The sequence below is a fragment of the Aspergillus niger genome (assembly GCF_000002855.4).
Source record: "Aspergillus niger supercontig An07".
NCBI classification, from domain to species: Eukaryota; Fungi; Ascomycota; class Eurotiomycetes; order Eurotiales; family Aspergillaceae; genus Aspergillus; species Aspergillus niger.
The window spans coordinates 248,306-270,723 of NT_166523.1; the positions used below are offsets into that span (position 1 = coordinate 248,306).

The window sequence follows — 22,418 nt, forward strand, 5'->3', positions numbered from 1 at the left end:
TACCAATACCTGGTCAAATAATCATCTCTTCTGTCGGAGATGATTACAGTATAGCCTGTAAAAGCTCGAACTATGGGTAGCCAAAGGGTAGATCTAAGTAATCTTTTCTCTTAATGATTGATTCATTGTACACAGATTGTCTCAGCCATTAGACTCCTTTGCCTTCCGGATAGCATTATCCTGCTCTACATTCTATCCATGACTTCCAGGTCATAAGTCCTGCTAGTAAGAGCAGTGAAATGCATTGCCATTATTTGAATTGTTTCCTTGCATCGGTGGATCATGTAGCAGAGCTCATATAATACTCCTTATTTATAATAGTAATACCCTTTCCGTATCCTTATCAGCAGTAACATCCGAAAGTGGAGACGAAGATAACTGCCAACGGTCGCTAAACAAACCAACTACACTTACGACTACTTTCGGTAGAGATCAGCGCCAGTGAATAGGCGGGACGGCACTTTCTGCAACGTCAGACTAGCGTGCGCTGGTTGCTGCAGAATGGGAGGAATGGGCTAGGCTTATGGGAATGAGATCATCCGGATAGACCGGGATATTCAATTGCGGGGTAGAAGGATTTCTGTCCCTCGTGTCTAAAGGTTGTTATTGTTGAGATACATGCCTGGTTATCTGTGATAATACGAGTTTTAATGGTTCACTTGTGGATGTGGAATTCAAAATCTTTGCTAGAAAGTTGAGGTATATGAATATCTGCATTATATTATAGGCGTATCATTAAGTCAGATGTCGGTGGAAAGTTGTCGCTGTGCATAGGTCAATGGAAGTGGTGATAACACTGCCTTCAATTGGCTATAATTTCAGTTGACCGTTTCATGCCGGATGTCATTACCGGTGACTGTAACACCTTGTGCCAGTCATGCAGCATTGCCGTGTTGACAGTAGACAGGCCAACTTCACTCCCCGCGCGGGAAATCATCTCATCTTCATACTCCCTTATAGCGTCAGCCCGCGTTGCCTCTCCAGAGACAAACCGTCGCACTGCTTCCACCAAATTGGCTGCGTCGGTAATGGAATGGTTCAAGCCCTGACCACGTTGATATGTCATGGCGTGTGCTGCATCACCAGCCAATGTGACCCGCCCCCCTCGGTTATCCCACCTATGGGATTTTTCGCGTGGGTCAAAGTCGCTCAGGCCCATGTGCCAGACTTGCTGGTCATCCGGCAGCCATTCAAACGCGCTCTTCCAAGGATCAGTGTAAGTCTTGGCAAACTTCTTGACTTGCTCAAGCCTTTGTGCGTTACTCCAACCAGCTGTCTCCCGTTGCTCCTGCAGGGAGGAATGCCATGATATGTAGAAGAAGAAAGTCCAAGTGTCTGGTCTCTCGCGATCTGTTGCGTCGTGTAGGCCGAAGAAAGAGAAATACCCCGCAGGATTAATTCCAGCGATGTAAAGAGGGTGGAACTGTCGTAAGTAGCGAGCACGCTCTGCGGAGTATTGGGCCTGGATAAAGGTTGCGCAGTAAGGAAGCCGGCGGACCTCCCCTCTGTTAGGTCCTAGCAAGACGTGTCGTGTCGTCGAGCGAGCTCCATCAGCGCCCACTATAATGCTAGCTGAAATGGACGAGCCATCTTCGAACATGGCAGTGGCATGTTCGCCGTCGGCAGAACACTGAATGTCCTGTAGCTTTTGGCCATACCGAATGTCTAAGCCTGGTTCCATCAGGCCTCGGAGTTTCCGACGACGCAACCGATAGAAAAGACGCGCAGGGATGGAAGCCATGGCCTCTCCGGACTGTCCGTTGAGGAAGTTGAGAGCATCTTGTTCTGCTGTAGGCTCATTAGGATCGACTTGGACTGACTGGATTCGTGACCATTGCTCTTCTGGTAAGAGAGCTTGCAAAGGGCCTGCGCCCCAGTGCAAGCCCATGTTCCAGTCACGGTTATGTGCATCTAAGCTGTCATGTTTTTCTACCACAATAGTAGGAATCCCAGCCTAAACGGAAAGTGTTCAGCTAGGAGAAATACAGAAGTAGGTGTTATAACTACCTTTTTCAACCCCTGAGCCAAAGCAAGTCCAGTTGAACCTAATCATAATCAATCAGCGTTATGTGTCCGGATCCTTGGTGCAAGGCTTCATCGTGAGGTTGAAAGTCCCACGCGACTACCAAAGCCTTACCTGCGCCCACAACGAGAACCGTGGTCGAGAGTTTCGGCTCCGGGGGTGCCATCATGTCATTTAAGATGCACAGAGCTTCCGGACCTCGAGTGGATACCAAAAAAAAGCTCGTGGGCTGGCAGAGAGATGGTCCAACTATGTACAGTGGGTTGGAAGGATAAAAGCAGACGTGTGGAACATGTCAAAAAATCCATGATGACGGAAGTAGAGATTCTACGCACACAAGGGTCATGATGGGCCTCCGCGACTCATGACACTCTTGTGATTTGTCCACTAAGGCTTCGCCAATCTGCGGATCTCACAGGCGAACCCCAGTGGAACCAGGAAAAGTACTCCGTACCACGTTATTACAGTGCCGCGCATAGTGATCATTACCGTTAAATCATCACATTGTCCAGCACCGAATGGGGACTTTAGGCCCCAGACAATACCAGGGGTCACGGCATTTAGCAGAGTGCCGAGATGACTGCATTGCGTGTGCTAGTCTGGGCCACTGATAAGCGGCTGCTACTACCCATCACGGATAGGCCACACAGTGGGAACAATTGGACATCACCACGTCCGTAGACTATGAATTGTGCCATCACGCGCCATAATCCTGATACACCATATTCTTTGAATGTTGTGAGAAGGTGTACAGCTCTCTTTAGAAGGAAAAATGGTGCGTTAAGGCTGTAGGCTAGGGGGAAACCGGACTGGAGCTGGTGACGTCAAGAACGCAGCATTAGTGTGTTGTTGGGCGGAGGCAGACGGACGCCGGTGGGAGGGGCACAATCCCCATTGCCAGATGGTTGCAGACATGCAGAGCAGCCAAAAAGGAGACGACGATCGTCGTGACTTGCACGTTGTTCTGCCAATGGAGTGGCTGCACTGCCGGATTCTGCAGCCAAATGCCGGCAGCATGACTAAGCCACTCGTGCAGGATCAGCTGTGCAGGCTAAACCTAAGGTGGTCTAGCGGATGCATCTGCAAGCCATGTGACCCGCATTTTACTGCAACCGATCGGAAAGAAATCAGAGAACAAACCCGAAAAGGAGCAAGCAGCAAAACTCAAAGCGGTATCTGCCACCAATCACAGCTCAGGGATGGTCACACCGCCCCCGCAGGTGACCCTGAGGCCGAGCAGCCCGAGGCCCTCCGATACGGCCGAGAGCCGATCATCCACGCAACTAAACCGCACTGGGCAGGTACCATCCGTCCGTTCAAACAGCTTCACCCTCAACACGTTCCACACTGCAATCAACAGTAAACCTTCATCTCCAGCCCGGGGCGTTGCAGACCGCTCAACTCAGGTTCCGCTCTCTCCAGCTGCACCTGATGGCTTTCCCCCTTTCTTCTCGATCTTTCCGGTCGAACCTCTCTGCCTCCTTGTGCAGTTTTGCATCATCGCAACCACCACACTAATTTCTCAAATCTGAACCCCGCTTCTCCTATTTCCAACGGTGCTGGGTCTCCTGCTTTCGGTTCATGGAAAACACCCCCTTGCACTGCCCCAACCGTTCGTGTGCCCCGTACGGAGGAGATCTCCGCAACCGTCCACAGATCTCGGCTCCCGATCGCCGCCATGACCTCTTCCCGCTGCGAGGAACATAGCCTTACCACTGAGATCCCTTTGAGCATCAGCACAGATACCCCACACCGTGTCTATTCTTCTGTCGATATGTCAACCCGCATGAGCGATGGCGAGGACAACATCGCGGACGATGACTCCGCGTACGGCGAGGACACCTTGATCGGCGATGACACAATCACCTTGTCCACTTACATCACCGACTACCGATATGAGTATGGCCGTCGCTATCACTCGTATCGTGATGGAGCCTACTGGGTGGGTTGTTCGGCTTCGAGGGAGTTGTCCACAGCTGTGGGCTAACTGATTACGATTCCACCTGCAGGGCCCCAACGATGACATCGCCAATGAACAGCAAGATATGGCGCATCATATGTACTGTCTGACTCTCGACGGGAAGCTACACCTAGCACCCATTTCGAATCCACAGGTATGGCTGGCGTTGCTTGAAGCATCTTGCAGGCTTTTTTGAGGTCTCCTGACTCTTGGAAAGCCCGAGTCGACAACTGTCTAAGAATGAATCGCAGGAAATCCTTGATGTGGGTACGGGAACCGGGATATGGGCTACGTGCGTGATCACTATTGCTTCCGTCGTTCATACCATGTCCGAATACTGACTTTTGGCTCAAGCGACATGGCAGATGAATATCCCAGTGCCAAAGTTACCGGAGTAGACTTATCTCCGATTCAGCCCCCATTCGTCCCTCCGAACTGCGTGTTTGAGATTGACGATGTGACGCTCCCGTGGACCTATGCGGAAAACCAGTTCGATTTATTCACGTGCGGGAATTGTTTGGCTGCATACCTGATTGGGACGAGTTCTTTCGGCAATGCTGGCGTTGCCTCAAACCCGGCGGTTACATTGAGGTGGTAGAGCATTCGGTCGAGCCGGTCGCGGATGATGGGACCGTGCCCCCAAATCACTTCTACCGACTCTGGGGACAAACCGTCATTGGTGCCGGAGAGCAGTTTGGCAAAACCTTCAAAATCTGGGAACAGAGCGCCGCACGTCTGAGGGATGCAGGTTTTGTTGGCGTTGTGGAAAACAAGTTCCAATGGCCAATGAACGCGTAGGTCTTGCTCCTCTGTTTCCGCGTATCTCTTCTGGCTGACGACTATAACAGGTGGAGTGCAGACCCCAAGCTCCATGAACTTGTAAGTAATTGTCCTTTGTCAGTGCTGCTACTGCTAACACCGTCTAGGGCCGCTGGAACCAGCTTCGACTGCACGGTGGGGTAGAGGGCTTCATGCTTCGTCTTCTCACTTCCACGCTGGAATGGTCATACGAGCGAGCGCAGGTGTTCCTCGCTCAAATGCGCGCCTCCCTGCGCGACTACCAGACCCACGCCTATCTACCAGTGACCGTTGTCTACGCTCGGAAGCCTGAGAATGGTGCTGGTTTCCGATAGGCTGACGGTCAACTGGTCTCACTGACTTATGTATCTGTATACTTCGCTTTATACCCCATGACTGATGTACAATATGATGAATAATGAGTTACAAGCATTTAAGATGAGAACTGTACCATGATATGATTCTTTGGTTACAGTTCCAAGTGGTTATTCGCAACAATGACCATAGGTCCTCTCGAATTATATATTCCTAGTCAAACCCGTGAAATAATCCTTCCTTAGTTCACCAAAAGAATCAATATAAGGGGTATCCTTGCCAACCATACGACTGTAGACATGGATCCAGAGCACAAGAGAATGTACGATCCCATAATTCAGCAAACTAGTAGTAAATGACGGGTTACGCCCCTAACTACTATCTAGTAATTAGACCACCAAAGAAACACGCGGGAAAATCCCTACCACCCCACGTGTTCACTGCATTAGCGCGGCGGAATCCCTGCAGGGACCATTCGACAAAATCCGACATATCCTACTTCAATGGAACTTCTCTTCACATCGCATCAATAAAAATTATTCTCCAATATTCTTGATCATTTGAGGTGACGTATATCCTCATCCAACTTTATAGTATAATCACTTGCTCATATTGCATATTATTGTTGAGATCTTCAACAACATCCGATATGGTGTAGTGGCTAACATCGCCGTCTCTCACACGGCAGCCGGGGGTTCGATTCCCCCTATCGGAGTTCGAATTCTCTTTTTGTATTTTTTCCTTTCTTCATCTCATCATAACAACAATGAATAATTCTTTTTGTATCTCTCGGTTCTGTTTTTTTGTGGTTGCGGTTGGTTGGTGTGGGCGGCCACTGTGCGTTTACTTAACCCTCCGCGTAGGTTGTGTCTTTATTGGGACTGTCGCACTCTGGTAGATAGGAGAAGCTGAATTTATATTAATAAACGTTTATATATATATATATATATATATACATCGTATGAAAGTGAACTTTTCGTATTATTTGAAGCTACCTAGTAAATCCAGAAGAGTCCTACTGCGGTAGGTATTGATTCCTCTGGGTATATATTTCATCCGTTGCGGCATATGGATCAGGACACGCGAACATATTAGTAGAATACGACAGTGCTAATTAGTAGTGAACTCTAGAAACCTACGATATGATTATTGGATGAGGCATAAATGTAGAAGAGTTCGTCACGGGCCTCATCTCATCTCTGTTGGCCTTGGGGAAGTTGAGAAACTCATCAGAAAGGTGTTGCGATTCCGTTATTTGGATGACAGTGTCAATTATGCCTAAAAATCAAGTTTGGATCTACTAGAGAGTACTTACTGAATGAAACAGGGACTGGATGTAGCCCAGGGCATGTCGACTGTCATTTACTGAAAATATGATAAATAGACTACTAGCACTACTACCGACTACCACTACACAACAAACTACTAAGCCTCGCCAATCGTACATCATATTCATCGTAAAATACACATATGTTTCTCAAGTGGTAGATCTAGCAGCATTACCAAGGCCGTTCATCAATTGGCACAACCCCTGAACCAATGGGGGAAGCGCATCGTGGGAAGCATCTGCCCGCAGAAGCTCCTGAGTGACATCCATCGTTTGTCCCGGATCGGAGACAAACGCAGGACCTTGCCGACCCTGTAATGCCGGACTCCCACATCCAAGAGAGATGAATTTCTGCACGTCGGTCGTCTCGTCTCCATCTAGATAGACTGTTGGGCCGCGGATAGTTGAAGGCGGACCCAATGGGCGGCTCTCCGAGGCCAGTTTATTATTCTTTGCCTTGAGCACCACGCTATACGACCAAAAGGCCAAACTGGCATAGTACACACCTACTGCTAGGAAGCCAGTTAGCGACCCCACGGGAATGGCTTTGGCGGCCCGGATGACTTGGCCGGCATGCCACACTGCACGTCGCGAGTCGATGCTGCTGATCCAATCAAGCGCACTGTGGTAGACTCGCCGTGCCTCATTCTTGTCTTCCTTCCCGGCAAACAACTGTAGATCCTCTAGTGACATGTATAGTAACATCGAGATCATCTCGTATATTAAGATAACTTCAGGAATGGGAAAGCTAGGCCACTCATAGCAAATCATGCGAAAGTGCTGCAAAGCTTGAGATAGTTCCTGGTGTCGCGAGTTGGTTACCAATGCATTCCAATGTTTGGGATTTCCCTTGGAAATAAAGCTAAAACGGTGATACTCATTCACCATGGCCGAAAAGCCGTGTAGAAGGATGCAACCGGCCAGTTGCAAATCAACAACTCCTTGTAATCGGGACATGTCCCGCAATGCCTCGACTAGGGACGGCTGTCGCTCGGTTGAAAGTAATCCAAGGGCTAGGTAGGTATCCCTCCATGCTGCTGCTGACTTGGCGTCCCATAGTGCGCGAATGGATGGGAGCGGAAGCTCCAATTCTGCGTACGAAATGAGTGGACTGACGTTCAACATCATCGCGCACTGGGCGTCATGTAAAAATAGATGATGAACGAGTCTAAATGTGTGAGCCAAGTCCAAGGCATGGGAAAAGATGGTATCACCTTCTGAAAGATTCCTGCTCGATCCAAGAGTGCCATTTCTTCTGCAGTTCTTCCTCGTTGTCCTCAGGGCTTGGAACAATAGTCGTATAGATGGTTCTGCGAAAACGCAATGCCCGTCGAAGCATCTGAACCTAGTGAGCGATACCCTTTCTAGTGCAGGCGTGGAACTGACCGTCACCAGTGGTTGTTGGAAGCTTTCCGCTATTTCTGTCCTCCGACCATTGCCGCTCCATAAACCAATGTCAATGACGACTGCGAATGTCTGCGAAGGCCGAAGGTGGCGCGTAATGCGGTTATCTGACTCATACTACCTATCATTAGCATCGGTAGAAGAAGCACACATAAGGCAAATACCTTAGTCGACATCTGGAGGCGTGCAACTTCCATCAATGCGTAGCCCAGCTTACGGATGGTTGGGATAGCCGAGCGGACTGCACCAGAGGCAGCAAGAGCTGTTAGCATGTCGGAGCTCTCTTCATTGGGGTAGAATGTGGGAGCATGAATAAAAGGATCAAGCTGATGGCTTTGGTAGGCGAAGTAGTCTTGTATGAGACCATCTAAAAGCTCAGTGCTCGGAAATGATTTTATTATGCGCGGAACCGCGGTCTTCTCGCTCGTCTGCAAGACCATTCCGAATATAAGATCACGACTACCCGAGGAGAGTCTCTCAGGAAGGATCTGGCGCTCGCCCCTAATACTCGATCCTGGGCTGTCCATAACCACTGGGACTGATAGATCATCTTGGTCAGCAAAGACATGGTCATGCTGTGCAGGTTTCCAGGCGGACAGCGATGACCGTTTGTAGGCCTCGGCACCAAGCGCAATCCTACTATCCACATCGGACCGATCATTGGGTGCATCAGGGGGCTGTGGAGCAGTGTGTGATAGTCCCTGGGAGTTGAAGTAGTCGATCAGGCCAAAGTCGACATCAGTCAGATCGAAATCAAATTGCATGTTAGTATTGAGAAGGTTATGGCGGTAGTCTGGCGTAGGATTGATGGAATTCAGGGGGTCGAATTCGTTCGGGCGGGATAAGGATGGTATGAGGGAATCGGGGATGAACTCGGGGAAGAAGGTTCCATCGACACTGAAGATACCACTTTCATGATCTAACGCGGGTGATATTGCTTCGATGAGGCTCCCTTAGCACACGCCACAGTATCAATACGGTATAGGCGCGACTCACCATCATAACTGGTAGTCGGAGGATTTTCGGGAGCGGCGTCGGGCGGATCAGGCAAATAATTGTTCACAGTAAAGTCAGGAGTCGCAAATGGAGGATTATCTATAGTAGCTGGGAAATCGCCCATGGCAGGCATTGATGGCGAGAATGCGGTCTGCGGTTGAGGTGGCTCGGGGTACTGGCTTTGGCTGTCTGGATCATCGTACCCTATATCGCTCAGTAACCGGATACATCGCTATTGCCAGATGAACCAACCTTGCATAGGAGAACCAGGGGTCAACTCATCGAATCCCGCGTCGTGCCAATCGCAAATAAGCTTTTTGTCCCGACAACGTCGACAGGGTTTCTCCTCGTCGCATTTGAGCTTTGACGTGGCGCATGCTTTGCACGCCTGGGAGACCCGACCGCTCTTCGCATATTGCGGGGGACGTTTGCGCTTGCCATCTCGCGGATGGTCATGGCCTGCAGCATGTCGCTTCATCAGATCCCTGATGCGGTGCGGTCAGAACCAGAGAGAGGATGGCAGGGACGGATAAGGACGGACGTACGGCCTGGCGAAGCCTTTGTTACACACATGGCAAACGTATGGTTTCTCGCGGGTATCTGCGCATGGAGTTAGGAGAAGAGATTGTTAATGACATTATGTGAATGACATACGCGACCGGACATGTCGAATTAGGTGATCTGCTCGATTGTAGTGTTTCTTGCAGAACCCACATTGAAAATATCCATCGCGCGCTTTGGGGAGTGGTCGTGATGGAGATTGTGCCGGGAGTGACGGAGAGGACTTATCGAGCATGATGGAGGCGATGCATTGGTGGAACAGAAGATGGGATGAAGGAAACGATGAGGTGAAGAAGAGGAAATAGTGTTAAGCAGAACGAAGAGAGTTGGGATGAGAGACAGTGTGGGGAAGTCACGATGCGTTAGGCTCGGGATGGGAAAATGCGGGGAACGGACCCATAATTGGGGGATATTCCAGAGGGATAGTATTATAGTACTTAGTACTAGTTGCTATTCTAAACCAAATTGAAGACTTGTCTACGTATTTCTGCTGGGCGGCGAGGATGGGGCTGGCCAGTCTGGTGCTCCGCCGGCGCCATAAAGTTGGATCCAGCACTGGATGGCGCCATGACTAAGCGGCACAGGAACTGCAGGGCTTCAGGGATCGGAGGGGGAGCAACAAACCATCATAATGAGTATTCAGGATGTGCAATAATGGCGACCCGGATTCCACCGGGGATCAACCAGCTATAGGCAGAAGAGTTTTACGAGCACGCGTCTTCCCGGTCAGCCAGATTGGCAACTAAAAGGGATGGACCCTCGCGATGACCAGTGAGGTTGCTTATCAATTGCTTTTGGACCCTTACAGCGTGCTCGGGATGTGGAGGCACTCAGCCGAGGCCCCTTCCTCGCTCCCATCCACCATCATCCATCGCCTCCAGTTACCAACAGGGCCCGACTAGTCCAAGTCCAATTACTCCTCAGTCTGTCGTTAGAAGTGGTATCACCCCCACAAGGACAATGAAAGCCGAAGCCGGACGGCACAAAACGGGTATGACTGCACAACCCCGACCAGACCCCATACGCATAGACCCCGCCAACTATAGCAGATCCACTCACGCCGCTAGCTAGGCCTCACCCCGGTCCACTTGTTCTCCCATGGCTCTCCGCTGATGATATACGAAACGACCGAATGCTCCAAGTACTGGCGCAAATGTGGCGACGAAGCACGAGCACACAATGTGAAAGGAATAGTGATGCTGGTGCGTATACCACAAACACCCCGGATCCACCCGGTACTCTACACTACCCACATTGGGGAAGGTACTTTGTACTCACGGACACTAACTCCAAAGGATGACCAAACCAGAGCTCCCACTGGGCGACACTAGGAGACGGCATCGAAGTGGCCACGAACCCCGCTCCCCAGATCTGCCCCATGGGTATCGTCCCGAGCAACGACTACAAGACCTACAAAATGACTTCTGACTTGGCCACCGCACAACGATGCATCGACCTCCTTCAAGCAGAGGGGTTCAACGTATCTGGCAACCCGCAGTACAACTGGATAGTAGACGTGTACACCATTATCCAAAAGATGTTCCCAGAGGGCAACCCCCCTCCGGTAACAGTGGTATCCAGTAACGCGCGATACGATCCCCACTACCATCTGAAGATAGGCAAGACACTGCGCCAACTCCGAAAGGAGAACTACCTCCTTATCGGCACAGGAGGATCAGTACATAATCTCTACCGTAATCGGTGGGGGTCCATGGTCAAATATCGCGACTCCCTAGCCCAGGAGATCCCACCAGAGGAGTGGGCACTAGAGTTCAAGCAATCTCTGGAGGATGTGATGACGAAGACATCGGGATTGCAGCTGCAGCGGGCGGTAACTAGGCTTATGAAGCATCCACAGTTTCGTGACGCGCATGGTACAGATGATCATTTCGTGCCGGCGGCTTTTGTGGCGGGGGCGGCGGGGGATGCTGAGGATGAAGGCTGTCATGGGGTCTTGGGCGCCGAGACTTGGGAGTTGAGTAATATGGCTAATCTGCAGTTTACGTTTGGGAAGTGGCCGAAGCAACCGCTTGTGGCTGCTTAATGCTTAGCTAAATTTTGAAAACTAGATGTATAATCCATGAGTTTTGATTAGCTGCTTAGCCATCCAAGCTTTGCACAGACTGAGCATCATGTTCATTCTTGACGAAGTAAAGGGGTCCTAAACCTTATACTATCTCACATATACAAACTATGTCCGAATCTCACAGCATAAACTCACATGCATTCCAATTTTACGCCAATAAATGATGTACAACCCATTATCCCCTCCACCTTCTCACAGCCGCATAGCCATAAACCCCCATCGTCGAAATAGACGCCACAAAAGTAAACAGCGTGATTACACCACCAGTGATGATTCCCTGCTCGAAGAACCCAATTGCCTTGCCACTGCGCTGTCCGATCGCAGGCAGCGGCACCAATGCCTCGCGCAACGCGTCGTTGGACTTGGATGCGTAGCCTTTGACTATTTCTTGGACTAGAGCGGTGTTGCTGGTTTCCGTTACGAATTGAGGTCGAGGGACCTGCAGAGAGTGCGTTGAGTAGCGAGTTTCGCGCGAGGGTTGTTGGTTGATGGGGTACGCGGGGCCGACTGATTCTGTTAGAGACGTCTTTAGGGGACAGGAAATGAGAGAGCTTACTGAGAATGTCGACGGGGACGTGGTTGATATAGGATGTGTAGGCGTCGATGAATTGAGTTAGGTATTTAGCGGCTGCTGGGGCGGAGAAGGCATATGTTGCGGCTAGGGTTCCCATGCTACACGGTTGTAAGCTTCATTTCGATATCAAAGGAGACGGGTTGAGGCATACGATGTGCTGAAATCAATAGCATCGTCCAGGCTAGTCACGGGATGCAGGACAAGCACCTTTTCGGATACCTTCTTTTGCAGAAGAGGGGATTTCCTACTGCAGTCAGCATGCCATATCTCTATACTAGAGTCAGGAACCTACCGATCGTGCACCTCAACTACACCCCATTCAGACCCAGATACTATCACCCGTGCGCTGGCATCCTTAAACGCCGTATCGAGTAACGAAACACCCGAGCTCGTCCGCCGCGGGTTGACGGCCGTCTGACGGGCATCCCCATTCTGACCAGTAAGGTATTTTGACGATCGCTGAATAATCGCCTCCACGAATTCCTTCATGGCGAACTCCTGTACGAGTACAACGTCAGGAGAATAAGCTGAGCGACCGCCAAAAGCGAATCGCGCAGATACCAGTGCCTCCGCTGCGGCGGAGATGTTGGCTGTGCGGTCGACGATGGCAACGGTTCTGGCAGTAGTGGGCGAAGAAAGGGTGTTGTTAGAGGGAGTAATGGAGTCGCTCTGTGCAATTATGTGCGTTCTGCTGAGGAATGTATTGTCTGGTCTCTCCTCGCTGATAGCGAACGTATCTGCGTCCAGGGTCTGAGGCAGGATTTTCTTCAGGACAACCGGTATGGCCATGGTGTTTTTCGTCAACTGTTCAAGTCAGCTATGAATCAAGGTAGTTGACGTTGTTGAGCTCACCTCAAGGATTACACAGTTCCCAGCCGCAATGGCAGCACTCAGCGCCGCAACAACAGAGAAAAACATAGTATGCGAAGAAGGAACAATATAGACGATCCCCACTCCACGCTTCCCATCGTAATTATCTTTGCCATTGGCAACGCGATACTCCTCCTCCAGGTCTTTCTTCAGGTCCAGCGAAGCATAATGTGTGCGAATCTCCTTGAAGGCGAGGCAAATCTCTGCGCGAACCTCCTCCGGCGAGTTTCCCGAATCGGCAGCGATCGCTTCCTTGATCTGCTCGATATTCTGTACAAGAGCGGACTGTAGAGAATGGTATTGATTTTGGCGGTACCTGATATTCTGACAGCGACCGTCTATCTCTGCAGCGACAATGCGCTGAAAAGGTTGTGTTGCGACCATTCTGCGTTGATAGTAAGCGTGGTTGGTGGCACTCTGTTACCCCAAAGTATGAAATCTAGATGGATATAGTAGCAGGGGTTAAGCCAACAGTCACGTCACACCGACAAACACGCGATGTGGACACACACTATTGCTCGGTAAAACCGCCCCAGCCAGTGATCCGATCATGCGGACAGAGAAAGAGTGAGCGGGGGGAAAATGGGGGAAGATGGAGGGATGGGTTGAGTCTGAGCGTTCGGGATGTGGGGGAATCAAGGGATGGGTTGGGATAATGAGCACATCCCTTTTGTTATGCAGGTCAGGTCGGTGCACTATCCACCGCTAGTCAAGAGGAACAACATCATCTGTTCTAACTTGCTGTTGTTTGTCTGCTCGTTGCACATTCAAGATAGTTCTTCATCATGTCGTCTACAACCACAACCACAACTACTACTACGGCCGTTGAAGCCAGCACGCTCTCCATCCTCTCCGACTACGAGATCCACCACACCGGCTCAGAAACCCAGCCTCAACCTCAGACTGCTCGTGACTCTACCCCGACAGTATCCCAGCCTGTGAACTGGCCTTCACACTATAGGCGTATCCCTTCATATCGACCTGTGAACCGGAGTTTGAGCTACGAAGAGCGATCAGCTGGGACGAGTCCGGTAGAGTATGTGTTTATTCAATCCATGTTGCACGGGGTGTGGCTGAATGCGGTGAGCATCTACTCTACTCTTTGAATGACTTGTACTGATATACCTGCAGTCTGTTGCGCGTCTCTGGCGCTTTACTGGTGGGAGGATCAACGACAAGATCTTTCATTATGAGATTGGCGGAGAGTGGTAATTTTAGTATAGTAATATATCTTATTTCAACCTTGCGTTTTACTCTCAGAGACCGAATATAGTATACTATTGGAATAATTCTAAGCTGTTCTGAATTATTTCTAATGTATCAAATACATCAATTCTACTCCTATTTGTAGCCACAGTACCACGTGGGCAGTATACGAACGATATAAGATCACATGAAAACCTAATCTGTATAATAACAACATACTCAATAATCCGAGCATGCAATCATAAGCCGCATCACTCATAGATCTTGAAATTGTAACTACAATCTCAACCTCGCAAGTATCTGCACAACAGCTATAGACACCCGATGCCATTTCATTCAAGCACTCTAAATACACCCCAGCCCAACCATCCAACCTCCCATCATCCCCAAATCAATAACTTAAGTACTATCCCTAACCTGAATGCCGCCCAAATCCTCCCCCAACTCTAACCCCTTCGCGGGCATAAGCACATACAACATCCTAGCCCACATTCCCTCCCCACCCTCTCCATCAGGGGTAACATTCCTCCAAGCATGATTCGTGCCCCTCTGCACCGCCACATCCCCCCTCTTAAGCAACCTCGTCTCGCCCGAGTCCAACACCAGCTCAACCTCCCCCTCCAACACAACCCCATAATCCACCGACACAGTGCGATGCATCGGACTCAATGCATGGGGCGGCATATCCACAATGCGACACACCGAGCCCGTGGAGATAGTGATTCCCGGGGGGTTGGTGAGGTAGGAGGCGTAGGCGGGGATGTCAGCCTCATCGGCGAGATTGGCGGGGAAGGAGTCGGTGGTGTAGGCGAGAGAGAATTGAGCGTTGGCGGAGTCTTGGATTTGTTGCACCGGCATGGTTTCGGAGAGTGTGGTTGAGAATATGGCTTTTTTGGTGGTCGGGTCGTGGGTCGTGATGTAGCGGTTTAGGGGGCGGATGTTTTTGGTGGTGGTTTTGGTCATTTTGGTGGTGTTTAGTTGTATTTTTTGGGGTGGGAAATTGATTGGTAGTGTAAGATGTTGATTTGGTATGATGAACTGAGGTTCTTTGTTTGGTTTGATTCTTGGTGAGTACTACTTGGGGATGGGATGCTGTTTGCTATATAGCGCTGAGTTGTTCTGTCTATACTGGAGTATACGGATGGTGATGCTTCGGGACCACATCCCGATGGGTTTTAAAGGTGGTTCAACCGGTTATTCGGCTTTCGCGTTATGAATGAACGAATTAACTCAATTGCTAATCTATCTCCTCTTAGTTATGATCTACTTCCTGCGGAGTTCCTCCAGCCAGCCCCGCGGGGGAATAATCGGCAATGTGACATAGTTATCTCCGTGGCCAAAGTTGATATGGTTGAAACCGTGGAATCGCTCCGGGGATCTGTCTCCGTCAGCAAAGTAATCTTTAATACACCCTGGGACCAACTTACCGGTCTACAGGAGAATTGTGCTGGAATATTCCACATCCCTGTGTGTCGCCCGATGCGACCTCCAGGATGATCTTTCCTCCCTTCTCGACTACTACGTTGGTCGGCCACACCTCCACATCGACCGGGTAGACCTCTCCCGGGATGACGGGAAGCACGTCCGTGGAGTAATAATTGCGATGAGGGAGCCAGGGACGGTGGCGAGGGTGCTCCGGGTCAGTCTTACGCAGACTGACACGCTGCCAACCCTTGCAAAGAGGAACTGGGTCTCCCGCCGTGCCAGTATAGAACACCTCCTTGCCCTCGGGCGAAATGTACCGCAGCGTGACGAAAAGGTCGATGTCTTGCGGAGTGGGAGAGCCTGGCTGAGGACTCATTGACACATTGAGATGCGCGACAATGTGCCCGGTGATTTCTGTTTCGCTTTCAAAAGGTGGCGTGGTAAACTGCACCAGCTGTGGGTTCTCCAGATCACCAAGAGCACGATAAGTGATCTTGACCGGGCGCTCCTGCGGAGCTGTGGTGACCAACTCTTGCTTGGAAGTCAAATAGTATCGCGTGTATTGGGTGCGGGCAATGGGCCATTCATTTTCAGTGCGACGAGGGAATTGCTTCTCTGCTTCAGCGTTGTTGAATCCGACGTCTCCTTTGCGGAGTACTAGATCAACCTTCGGGGCTGTTCCGGTGGACCATCCGGCGCGATCCTCGCCCTTGAGGAAGGCGTCTAAGAAGCTGCGCTGAATTTCCACTTCTTCTGAATAGTAGAATGGCAGATCGTGGCGACCGGTGATGAAGCGCAGGTACTTCAGCTCGCTGCCTGCTTGAGTCCAGCCTTCCACGTTACCCCGCAAGTGCAGCAGAATTCCACCCCAATTGGCGACAGACAGAAGAGGCACCTACCCTGTGTCAGCGTCGACTAAAACCACTGGAGTCATTTGGCATACCTGAATGTCGGACATGGTGTACTCTTTACTGGCATAGTATAAATCATCCCGGAATCGATTGTTGACATTGTCGATCGTCTGGTCCTGACGATTCGCTTCCAACTCTTCCTCGGGAAGATCTCCTTCGATAGTATCAGGGCCCCAGTTGCGAGCGGCACGACCAGGCCGACCGTACTGGTTAGAAACTACCTGGCGGTCCCACCAGAACTTGATGAAAGCGTTCGAAAGGATGCCTCCGTGTCGGCAGCGATCGCGGTAGTAGTCGGACATGCCCTCCCACGGGATGATACACGACAGGCCCTTGGGTTGCCGCGCACTGACTCTCCACTGACTTCCAGCATAGTAACTAATTCCAAGCAGTCCTACCTTACCAGTAGACCACGGCTGTTCGGCTGCCCATTCGACCACATCAAAAAAAGCCTCGCTTGTTTCACGGGACATGGTGTCCAACTTTCCGCGGGACTGGCCAGTGCCTCGCTCATCCGCCCGGACAACAGCGTAGCCATGCTTAGTCCAGAAGGCAGGGTCGGGAGTTTCCCAGGCTGAATGGGCAGAGTGGTGCTCAGGGTTGACTTCGCTGTATGACTTCGGATGAAAGTCCGAGTACGGAATGTCTTTGCCGTAGGGCCCGTAGGTGACTAGCACCGGGGCTTTCTCCAGCTTTTTGGGCCGGTAGACGTTGCATCGGACAAGGCCCGATTTATCTTTCAGAGCAATGGTGACATTTTGCTCGAAAATGTAGGGGAAGGATGTATCATCCCGGGTAGTGATGTCTTCGCGGATGGGATTCGGCATGATGATTGAGACAAAATGCACCTCACCGAAATGGATAGTAGAATATTAGCGAGCAAGAGAAAACGGGAGTATCGAAAAACGAACTCAAATAAAATCGGTGTGATAAATAGCTAGTCATTATCTACCCCTCACGGTGTTTTGCGCCATCTCAACGTTCCCTTGCTTCCGCCCCGAACGTGGAGCCGAAGTGGTTGAGCCGAGAATTGAGATCACGACCCCAGATCTTAAGCCCGTCCGGCAGTCATGGTGGACACACATGACTATTCCTGAACTAGATTGTGGGGGTGAATGAGTGACGGAGTTGCTCAGAAGAAGATATAATTGTGTAGCATGCCTGATGATATTCTGCCCTTACCTAGCAAAATAACCAAGGTGTCCCTAATCTGCAACCTCTGGCCAACAACAGAGATACACTGACCTATCTGCAATAATGGGGGATATCGATCCACGCACAGCCCAAGGGGGGCTTCACATTCTTATTGCTGGCGCTGGTATTGGAGGCTTGGCCGCTGCCATTGCTCTCCGGCAACAAGGCCACCGTGTTGAGGTCAGTAAACCTCTTACATCCCAAGTCCAAGCTTGTAAACCAGAGTATTCGGCTGATCCTTGAACGCAGTTGTTCGAACGCTCCAGGTTTGCAAATGAAATTGGGGCAGCCATCCACCTTACACCCAATGCAAACTCTGCGTTGCTTAGATTGGGGATCGACGGCACCAAGTTTGGCGCTGTAGAGACCGAGCAGGTACCCACTACCGTGCTTGCTCATTAATCAAAACATCACCTCTGACCTTGCCAGTTACGCATGTTCACTCCCAGTGGAGAGCCTCTGGCTACGATCGACAACAAAGCACATGCAGGGAAATGGAGACATGTAAGTAGATGGCTCTACCTGCTTAGCTGTTCACCGTCATAACGCTTGATAGAAATGGACACTGGTGCATCGAGCCCACCTGCACGAAGCTCTGAAAGTTGCCTCCCAGGCTCCTGGCCCTGGTATACCTGCTCAGTTGCACACATCGAGCAAGATCGTAGACATTGATCCAAAGAATGCCACGGTGACTCTCGAGAACGGGGGAACTTTTAAGGGTGATGTCGTTATCGGAGCAGACGGTGTCCACTCCCTTGCAAGGTCGAAATTACCATTTGCGAAGGACATCAAACCTTTCAGCTCTGGAAAGAACGCATTCCGCTTTCTTATAAAGCGTCAAGATGCCCTGGAAGATCCCGAGACCCGTTCACTTGCTATGGTGTACAGTTCAGTAGACATGTGGGATTCTGACGAAAAGCGCGTGGTCATTTACCCTTGTGCCAACAATGAGTTGCTTAACTTTGTTTGCATCCATCCCGACACGTTGAGCACGATTAACACTTCTTCTGACTGGAACCAAGAAGCTAGCAAAGAGGCCCTTCTCGAAGTTTTCAAGGAGTTCAACCCTCAGGTACTCAAGATGCTGGCAAAAGCCGATCCTTACACCTTGAGGGTGTGGCCTCTCTTGGATATGGAAACTCTTCCCACCTGGGTTGATGACCGACTTGCAATTATCGGAGATGCGGCCCATCCCTTCTTGCCATATCGTGCATCTGGAGGGGCGATGGCAATTGAGGATAGTGTTTCCCTGGCTGTTATGCTGTCCCGCGATGTAACCCGCGAGGAGATACCAGAAAGGTTGAAGCTGTATGAGAAGGCTCGTCACAATCGAGCCAGCACTGTGCAGCAGATGACACGCGATTCTTCCAAGCCGCAATCAGTGGAGACAAGTCAGTTATTCATACTTAATTTGGCCCAGTATTTAGCTAACACTCCGCAGTGGAAGCAATGACGGACTATATTTATGGCCATGACGAATTCGACTACTCGACTCAGCTTCTGCGCAAGCACCTCTGGAACAAACTTCCAGCCAAATACTGGCGTCAGCCCATCGTCTTCGGTCCCATGCCCGGTCCCAGACAAGACTGGTGGGGCCGTAACCGCGTCCAGAAGTCACTGAAGTCGACGTTCCAGACAGCGTCAATTCGCTTCAAGACCAGTCGGACACTACTGCAGAACCTACTTCCCAACGAGAGGTATTCTTTCACCGACCCAAGCACTGTGGCCTATGCCAGCTTCTCGCAAACGAGACTTCATGGAATGGACTGGCTCGGCGGCGGCGGCTACCGTCACCTAGGTCTTTACATCGAAGGCGTGCAGTATAAGAAAACAGACGGCGAAGTAGTCAAAGGGCTGTACCTGCCCATTCTCTTCGAAAGTCTGACTGATCCGATCGTGAGTGGCCGCGAAGAGCTCGGCATGCCCAAGCTGTACACCGCCATCGAGGCACACGAGCGGTCCAATTCGTATCACCTCACGACCAGCTGGGAAGGTGCTGTATGGGGTCACTTCCATTTAGAAGACCTGGAGGACCAAGATTTCAGCATGAATCCCCCTCAAAACATTGGTAAGGGTGATTTGATCTATCGCTACATGCCGCAAGTTGGACGCGCAAACAAGGGACAGCCTGAGGCTGAGTATCCCGTGCTTGTGCCACAAGAGGAGGAGCAGAAAAATATTCCTTCGAGGATAACTCGGCTCCGGACGACCAAGAACGCCCGAATTGAAATTGATGCGCTCAGCTGGGAAGCATTGCCAACGCTGCATCATGTCATTTCACGGCTGGCTGAGATTCCGGTGGATGAGATTGTTTCTGCCAAGGTAGTTGAAGGCGAGGGGGTGGCAGATGTGTCATGCGCGAGACGTATCGAGTAAGTACTGTGTGAAGTCCATGACACCAGATCGGAGTCATCATTGTCTGCAGCGTTATACGTGTATGTCTTGATAGCAGATTGAGAGTAGATCAATGTACCTCTTTTGGACGATGAATGTGATCTAGCTTGGAAATCATGTGATACAGGTTCTGTGTCACGTATACCGTGAACCATGACTACAAGTACAGGCTAGAGTACGCCTACTGCTGTCGGCGTCAATATACGGCGAGTTATGTCTGATAGTTAATCCTTGGTAGCATGTCTATAACTACTGTCTAGATATCAGCGTCGATAGCTTGCTTGAGCGTGTGATATATTCATCTATGTTGTCTTCAGTGTCAATTGAAGCCCGTGTTGCGCTATCTATTATCTAGCTTGAACCTCAAAATCAATCACCAACCCTCCATTCGTCTTCTTCACCATCGTGAATGGTGCCCCCACTCTCTTCAACAACTTAGCCTCTCTAGGCTTGATGAACAATGGCTCCGTTGCAGCGAAGTAATCACGATAATACGGCTTCACCAATTGGACCTATTTCAAAACCGGTCAGTTTAGCTCCTATTCACCAATATCATATAACAAAGTTGACACTCACTCCCATAAGCCATTCCTTTGACGCGGACCTATAGTTGATTGGTTAGCATATACTCAAAGAAAGATCCACAACCAGAAACCAGGAAGAAAATGAGACGTACCAATTCTCCACCCAAGAGATAGTCCCCGGGGAATCCGGCGCCTGATATAGTTCGAAGAAAGTACATTCAGGCTCGGCGGTGACAGCCTTGTAGGTAGGTTCGAAAGCCTCCCAGAATTTCGGCAGGTCCTCGGGTTTGAGGTGGACTGTTACTTGCAGGGAGATGGATTCAGATGAGTCGGACATGGCGAATATATCCGATGTATCTCCGACTTTGTTCCGTGAAAGAGAGATATAGGCGATTGCTGGGCGAGTTGGAGATGGAATGATGTCAGTTTATAGTGGCAGAGTAAGACTTTCAAGCACAGTTGCGTGAGGGATCGAGGGGTGGTGGCGGGGTTATCGGAGTTAGCAACGATTATCTGCGGCCGAGTGCAGGCACTAAGTACTCAGCAGTGAATTGACAGGGGTATGATCTGGCGCTTCCCAACCACCAAAGCTCCCCTCTGGTACATGTAGCGATATTTCATGAGCCGTGTCGAGGCTGAACAGCTCGGCCGTATTAGACTGGGCCTTAATGCTCACTGCAAAACCGTTAAGAACGGATTGGTTTAACATAACTGCGTTCTTTGGTACTCTTGAAATCCAATTGGCAAGTTGTTTCTGAAGGTAAGAAGGCCAGAATACTAGTCTACCATTAGTAGTACCGGGTGAGGCTGCAGGGTATTGATGATTATATACAACAGCAGGTATAAAAGGACGCAGCAATATTTTCTCGGTCTCGGGTGATAAATTAACGATGAGGGGTATATCCCATTAATATCGACTCTTGAAAATTAAAAATGAAAGCATAAATAGACAAAGTTCCACTGTCACCTAGTCTGGATGTTGGTCCTGGCAAATGGTTTGAGGGGTTCAACTCATGGCGCTCTGATATTGCCTACTAGAGGACCATCCAAATAAAAAAAAAATGATGAAGTTGGAAGCCACTGGCCTATCAGTGGGCCTTGATCGGCAGGAATGTTGCCGTTGGTATAGATCGTGCGAATGTCTCCGCACCATGTTGAACTTCAGGTCTTCATATACTACTCCATACTGAAAGCTGTCAGCAAGAAAGAGACGCACGTCAGCATGGGTGAGCGGTGTTGATGAAGAACAGCAAAAAGTTCTGAGGACTTTTCTCCTACATCAATCATTTTCAATGTCAATATAATTTTTTTTTTTTAGTTGCCCGGGCATATATAGATCAACGTACCTTTTAAGACCAATACTGTCGTAGCTACGTAGCACACTAACGTTTAGTATATATGAAACCAGGCTCACCCGCCCATGATCTGAACCTTTGATTTCAAGGTTTCAGGAACACGATCACGCCTAGCATCTTAACAGCAACCGATACTGACTTCAGAGAAGCTCATCGGATAATTTACACAAATCAGATATCCATTCGACTCAAGTAGAATTGTGCACTACCAGTGGCGCAGTCCGCTATGCTAAGCACTAAATCGCACAAGTTGTAGTCTCCATGGATGGAAGGCCCGGCTGTCTCACTAACACTGTAGTGGACCACTTAGCCTAGGGATCATCCGAAACGATTCGTATGTCCCCGTCATGACTATGTCTCTTGGCAAAAAGTGTGGTAAACTGCGTTGGTGGTACCTATGACCTCGCACAAGGCTGCTCGATCGCAGTGCATTATGCACTATACGCATGAACTGCATAGACGTTAAAGTGAGTGAATCGAGTATCTAGGGCATCT

The 22,418-nt window shown here is 50.0% G+C and overlaps 10 protein-coding genes and 1 non-coding gene across 11 annotated transcripts; 5 read left to right on the plus strand and 6 right to left on the minus strand.

Annotated features, from left to right (window-relative positions):
• Window positions 1-802: 802 nt before the first annotated feature.
• An07g01350 (uncharacterized protein) lies at window positions 803-2,189 on the minus strand (the record flags this gene model as incomplete). Its single annotated transcript, XM_059748217.1, has 3 exons — window positions 803-1,954; window positions 2,008-2,045; window positions 2,138-2,189. The coding sequence occupies 3 exons, from the start codon at window positions 2,187-2,189 to the stop codon at window positions 803-805; spliced, it is 1,242 nt and encodes a 413-aa protein (XP_059606120.1).
• A 747-nt stretch (window positions 2,190-2,936) lies between these two features.
• On the plus strand, window positions 2,937-5,116 carry An07g01360 (uncharacterized protein; the record flags this gene model as incomplete). The annotated part of the gene is made up of 7 exons (XM_059748218.1): window positions 2,937-3,324; window positions 3,514-3,965; window positions 4,033-4,137; window positions 4,170-4,275; window positions 4,474-4,777; window positions 4,832-4,862; window positions 4,910-5,116. 7 exons carry the CDS (start codon window positions 2,937-2,939, stop codon window positions 5,114-5,116), a joined length of 1,593 nt encoding a protein of 530 aa, XP_059606121.1.
• Window positions 5,117-5,739: 623 nt separating this feature from the next.
• Window positions 5,740-5,811, plus strand: tRNA-Glu (CTC). The gene has a single exon. It is a non-coding gene; the product is annotated as a tRNA-Glu (tRNA).
• A 762-nt stretch (window positions 5,812-6,573) lies between these two features.
• Window positions 6,574-9,619, minus strand: An07g01380 (uncharacterized protein; the record flags this gene model as incomplete). The annotated part of the gene is made up of 8 exons (XM_059748219.1): window positions 6,574-7,591; window positions 7,638-7,768; window positions 7,810-7,899; window positions 7,992-8,779; window positions 8,824-8,931; window positions 9,076-9,308; window positions 9,369-9,423; window positions 9,478-9,619. The coding sequence occupies 8 exons, from the start codon at window positions 9,617-9,619 to the stop codon at window positions 6,574-6,576; spliced, it is 2,565 nt and encodes an 854-aa protein (XP_059606122.1).
• Window positions 9,620-10,580: 961 nt separating this feature from the next.
• An07g01390 (uncharacterized protein) lies at window positions 10,581-11,428 on the plus strand (the record flags this gene model as incomplete). Its single annotated transcript, XM_001391189.3, has 2 exons — window positions 10,581-10,586; window positions 10,694-11,428. The coding sequence occupies 2 exons, from the start codon at window positions 10,581-10,583 to the stop codon at window positions 11,426-11,428; spliced, it is 741 nt and encodes a 246-aa protein (XP_001391226.3).
• A 217-nt stretch (window positions 11,429-11,645) lies between these two features.
• An07g01400 (uncharacterized protein) lies at window positions 11,646-13,298 on the minus strand (the record flags this gene model as incomplete). The annotated part of the gene is made up of 4 exons (XM_059748220.1): window positions 11,646-11,983; window positions 12,027-12,142; window positions 12,406-12,848; window positions 12,897-13,298. The coding sequence occupies 4 exons, from the start codon at window positions 13,296-13,298 to the stop codon at window positions 11,646-11,648; spliced, it is 1,299 nt and encodes a 432-aa protein (XP_059606123.1).
• A 208-nt stretch (window positions 13,299-13,506) lies between these two features.
• An07g01410 (hypothetical protein) lies at window positions 13,507-14,126 on the plus strand (the record flags this gene model as incomplete). The annotated part of the gene is made up of 3 exons (XM_001391191.3): window positions 13,507-13,560; window positions 13,691-13,996; window positions 14,046-14,126. The coding sequence occupies 3 exons, from the start codon at window positions 13,507-13,509 to the stop codon at window positions 14,124-14,126; spliced, it is 441 nt and encodes a 146-aa protein (XP_001391228.3).
• Window positions 14,127-14,452: 326 nt separating this feature from the next.
• An07g01420 (uncharacterized protein) lies at window positions 14,453-14,780 on the minus strand (the record flags this gene model as incomplete). The annotated part of the gene is made up of 2 exons (XM_059748221.1): window positions 14,453-14,494; window positions 14,538-14,780. 2 exons carry the CDS (start codon window positions 14,778-14,780, stop codon window positions 14,453-14,455), a joined length of 285 nt encoding a protein of 94 aa, XP_059606124.1.
• A 603-nt stretch (window positions 14,781-15,383) lies between these two features.
• An07g01430 (uncharacterized protein) lies at window positions 15,384-17,283 on the minus strand (the record flags this gene model as incomplete). Its single annotated transcript, XM_059748223.1, has 5 exons — window positions 15,384-15,498; window positions 15,548-16,158; window positions 16,186-16,440; window positions 16,489-16,596; window positions 16,675-17,283. The coding sequence occupies 5 exons, from the start codon at window positions 17,281-17,283 to the stop codon at window positions 15,384-15,386; spliced, it is 1,698 nt and encodes a 565-aa protein (XP_059606125.1).
• A 430-nt stretch (window positions 17,284-17,713) lies between these two features.
• Window positions 17,714-20,265, plus strand: An07g01440 (uncharacterized protein; the record flags this gene model as incomplete). The annotated part of the gene is made up of 6 exons (XM_059748224.1): window positions 17,714-17,830; window positions 17,900-18,025; window positions 18,107-18,154; window positions 18,207-19,041; window positions 19,092-20,022; window positions 20,172-20,265. 6 exons carry the CDS (start codon window positions 17,714-17,716, stop codon window positions 20,263-20,265), a joined length of 2,151 nt encoding a protein of 716 aa, XP_059606126.1.
• Window positions 20,266-20,391: 126 nt separating this feature from the next.
• An07g01450 (hypothetical protein) lies at window positions 20,392-22,380 on the minus strand (the record flags this gene model as incomplete). Its single annotated transcript, XM_001391195.3, has 9 exons — window positions 20,392-20,556; window positions 20,621-20,648; window positions 20,721-20,964; window positions 21,151-21,243; window positions 21,536-21,599; window positions 21,719-21,842; window positions 21,983-22,040; window positions 22,133-22,201; window positions 22,326-22,380. 9 exons carry the CDS (start codon window positions 22,378-22,380, stop codon window positions 20,392-20,394), a joined length of 900 nt encoding a protein of 299 aa, XP_001391232.3.
• Window positions 22,381-22,418: the final 38 nt, after the last annotated feature.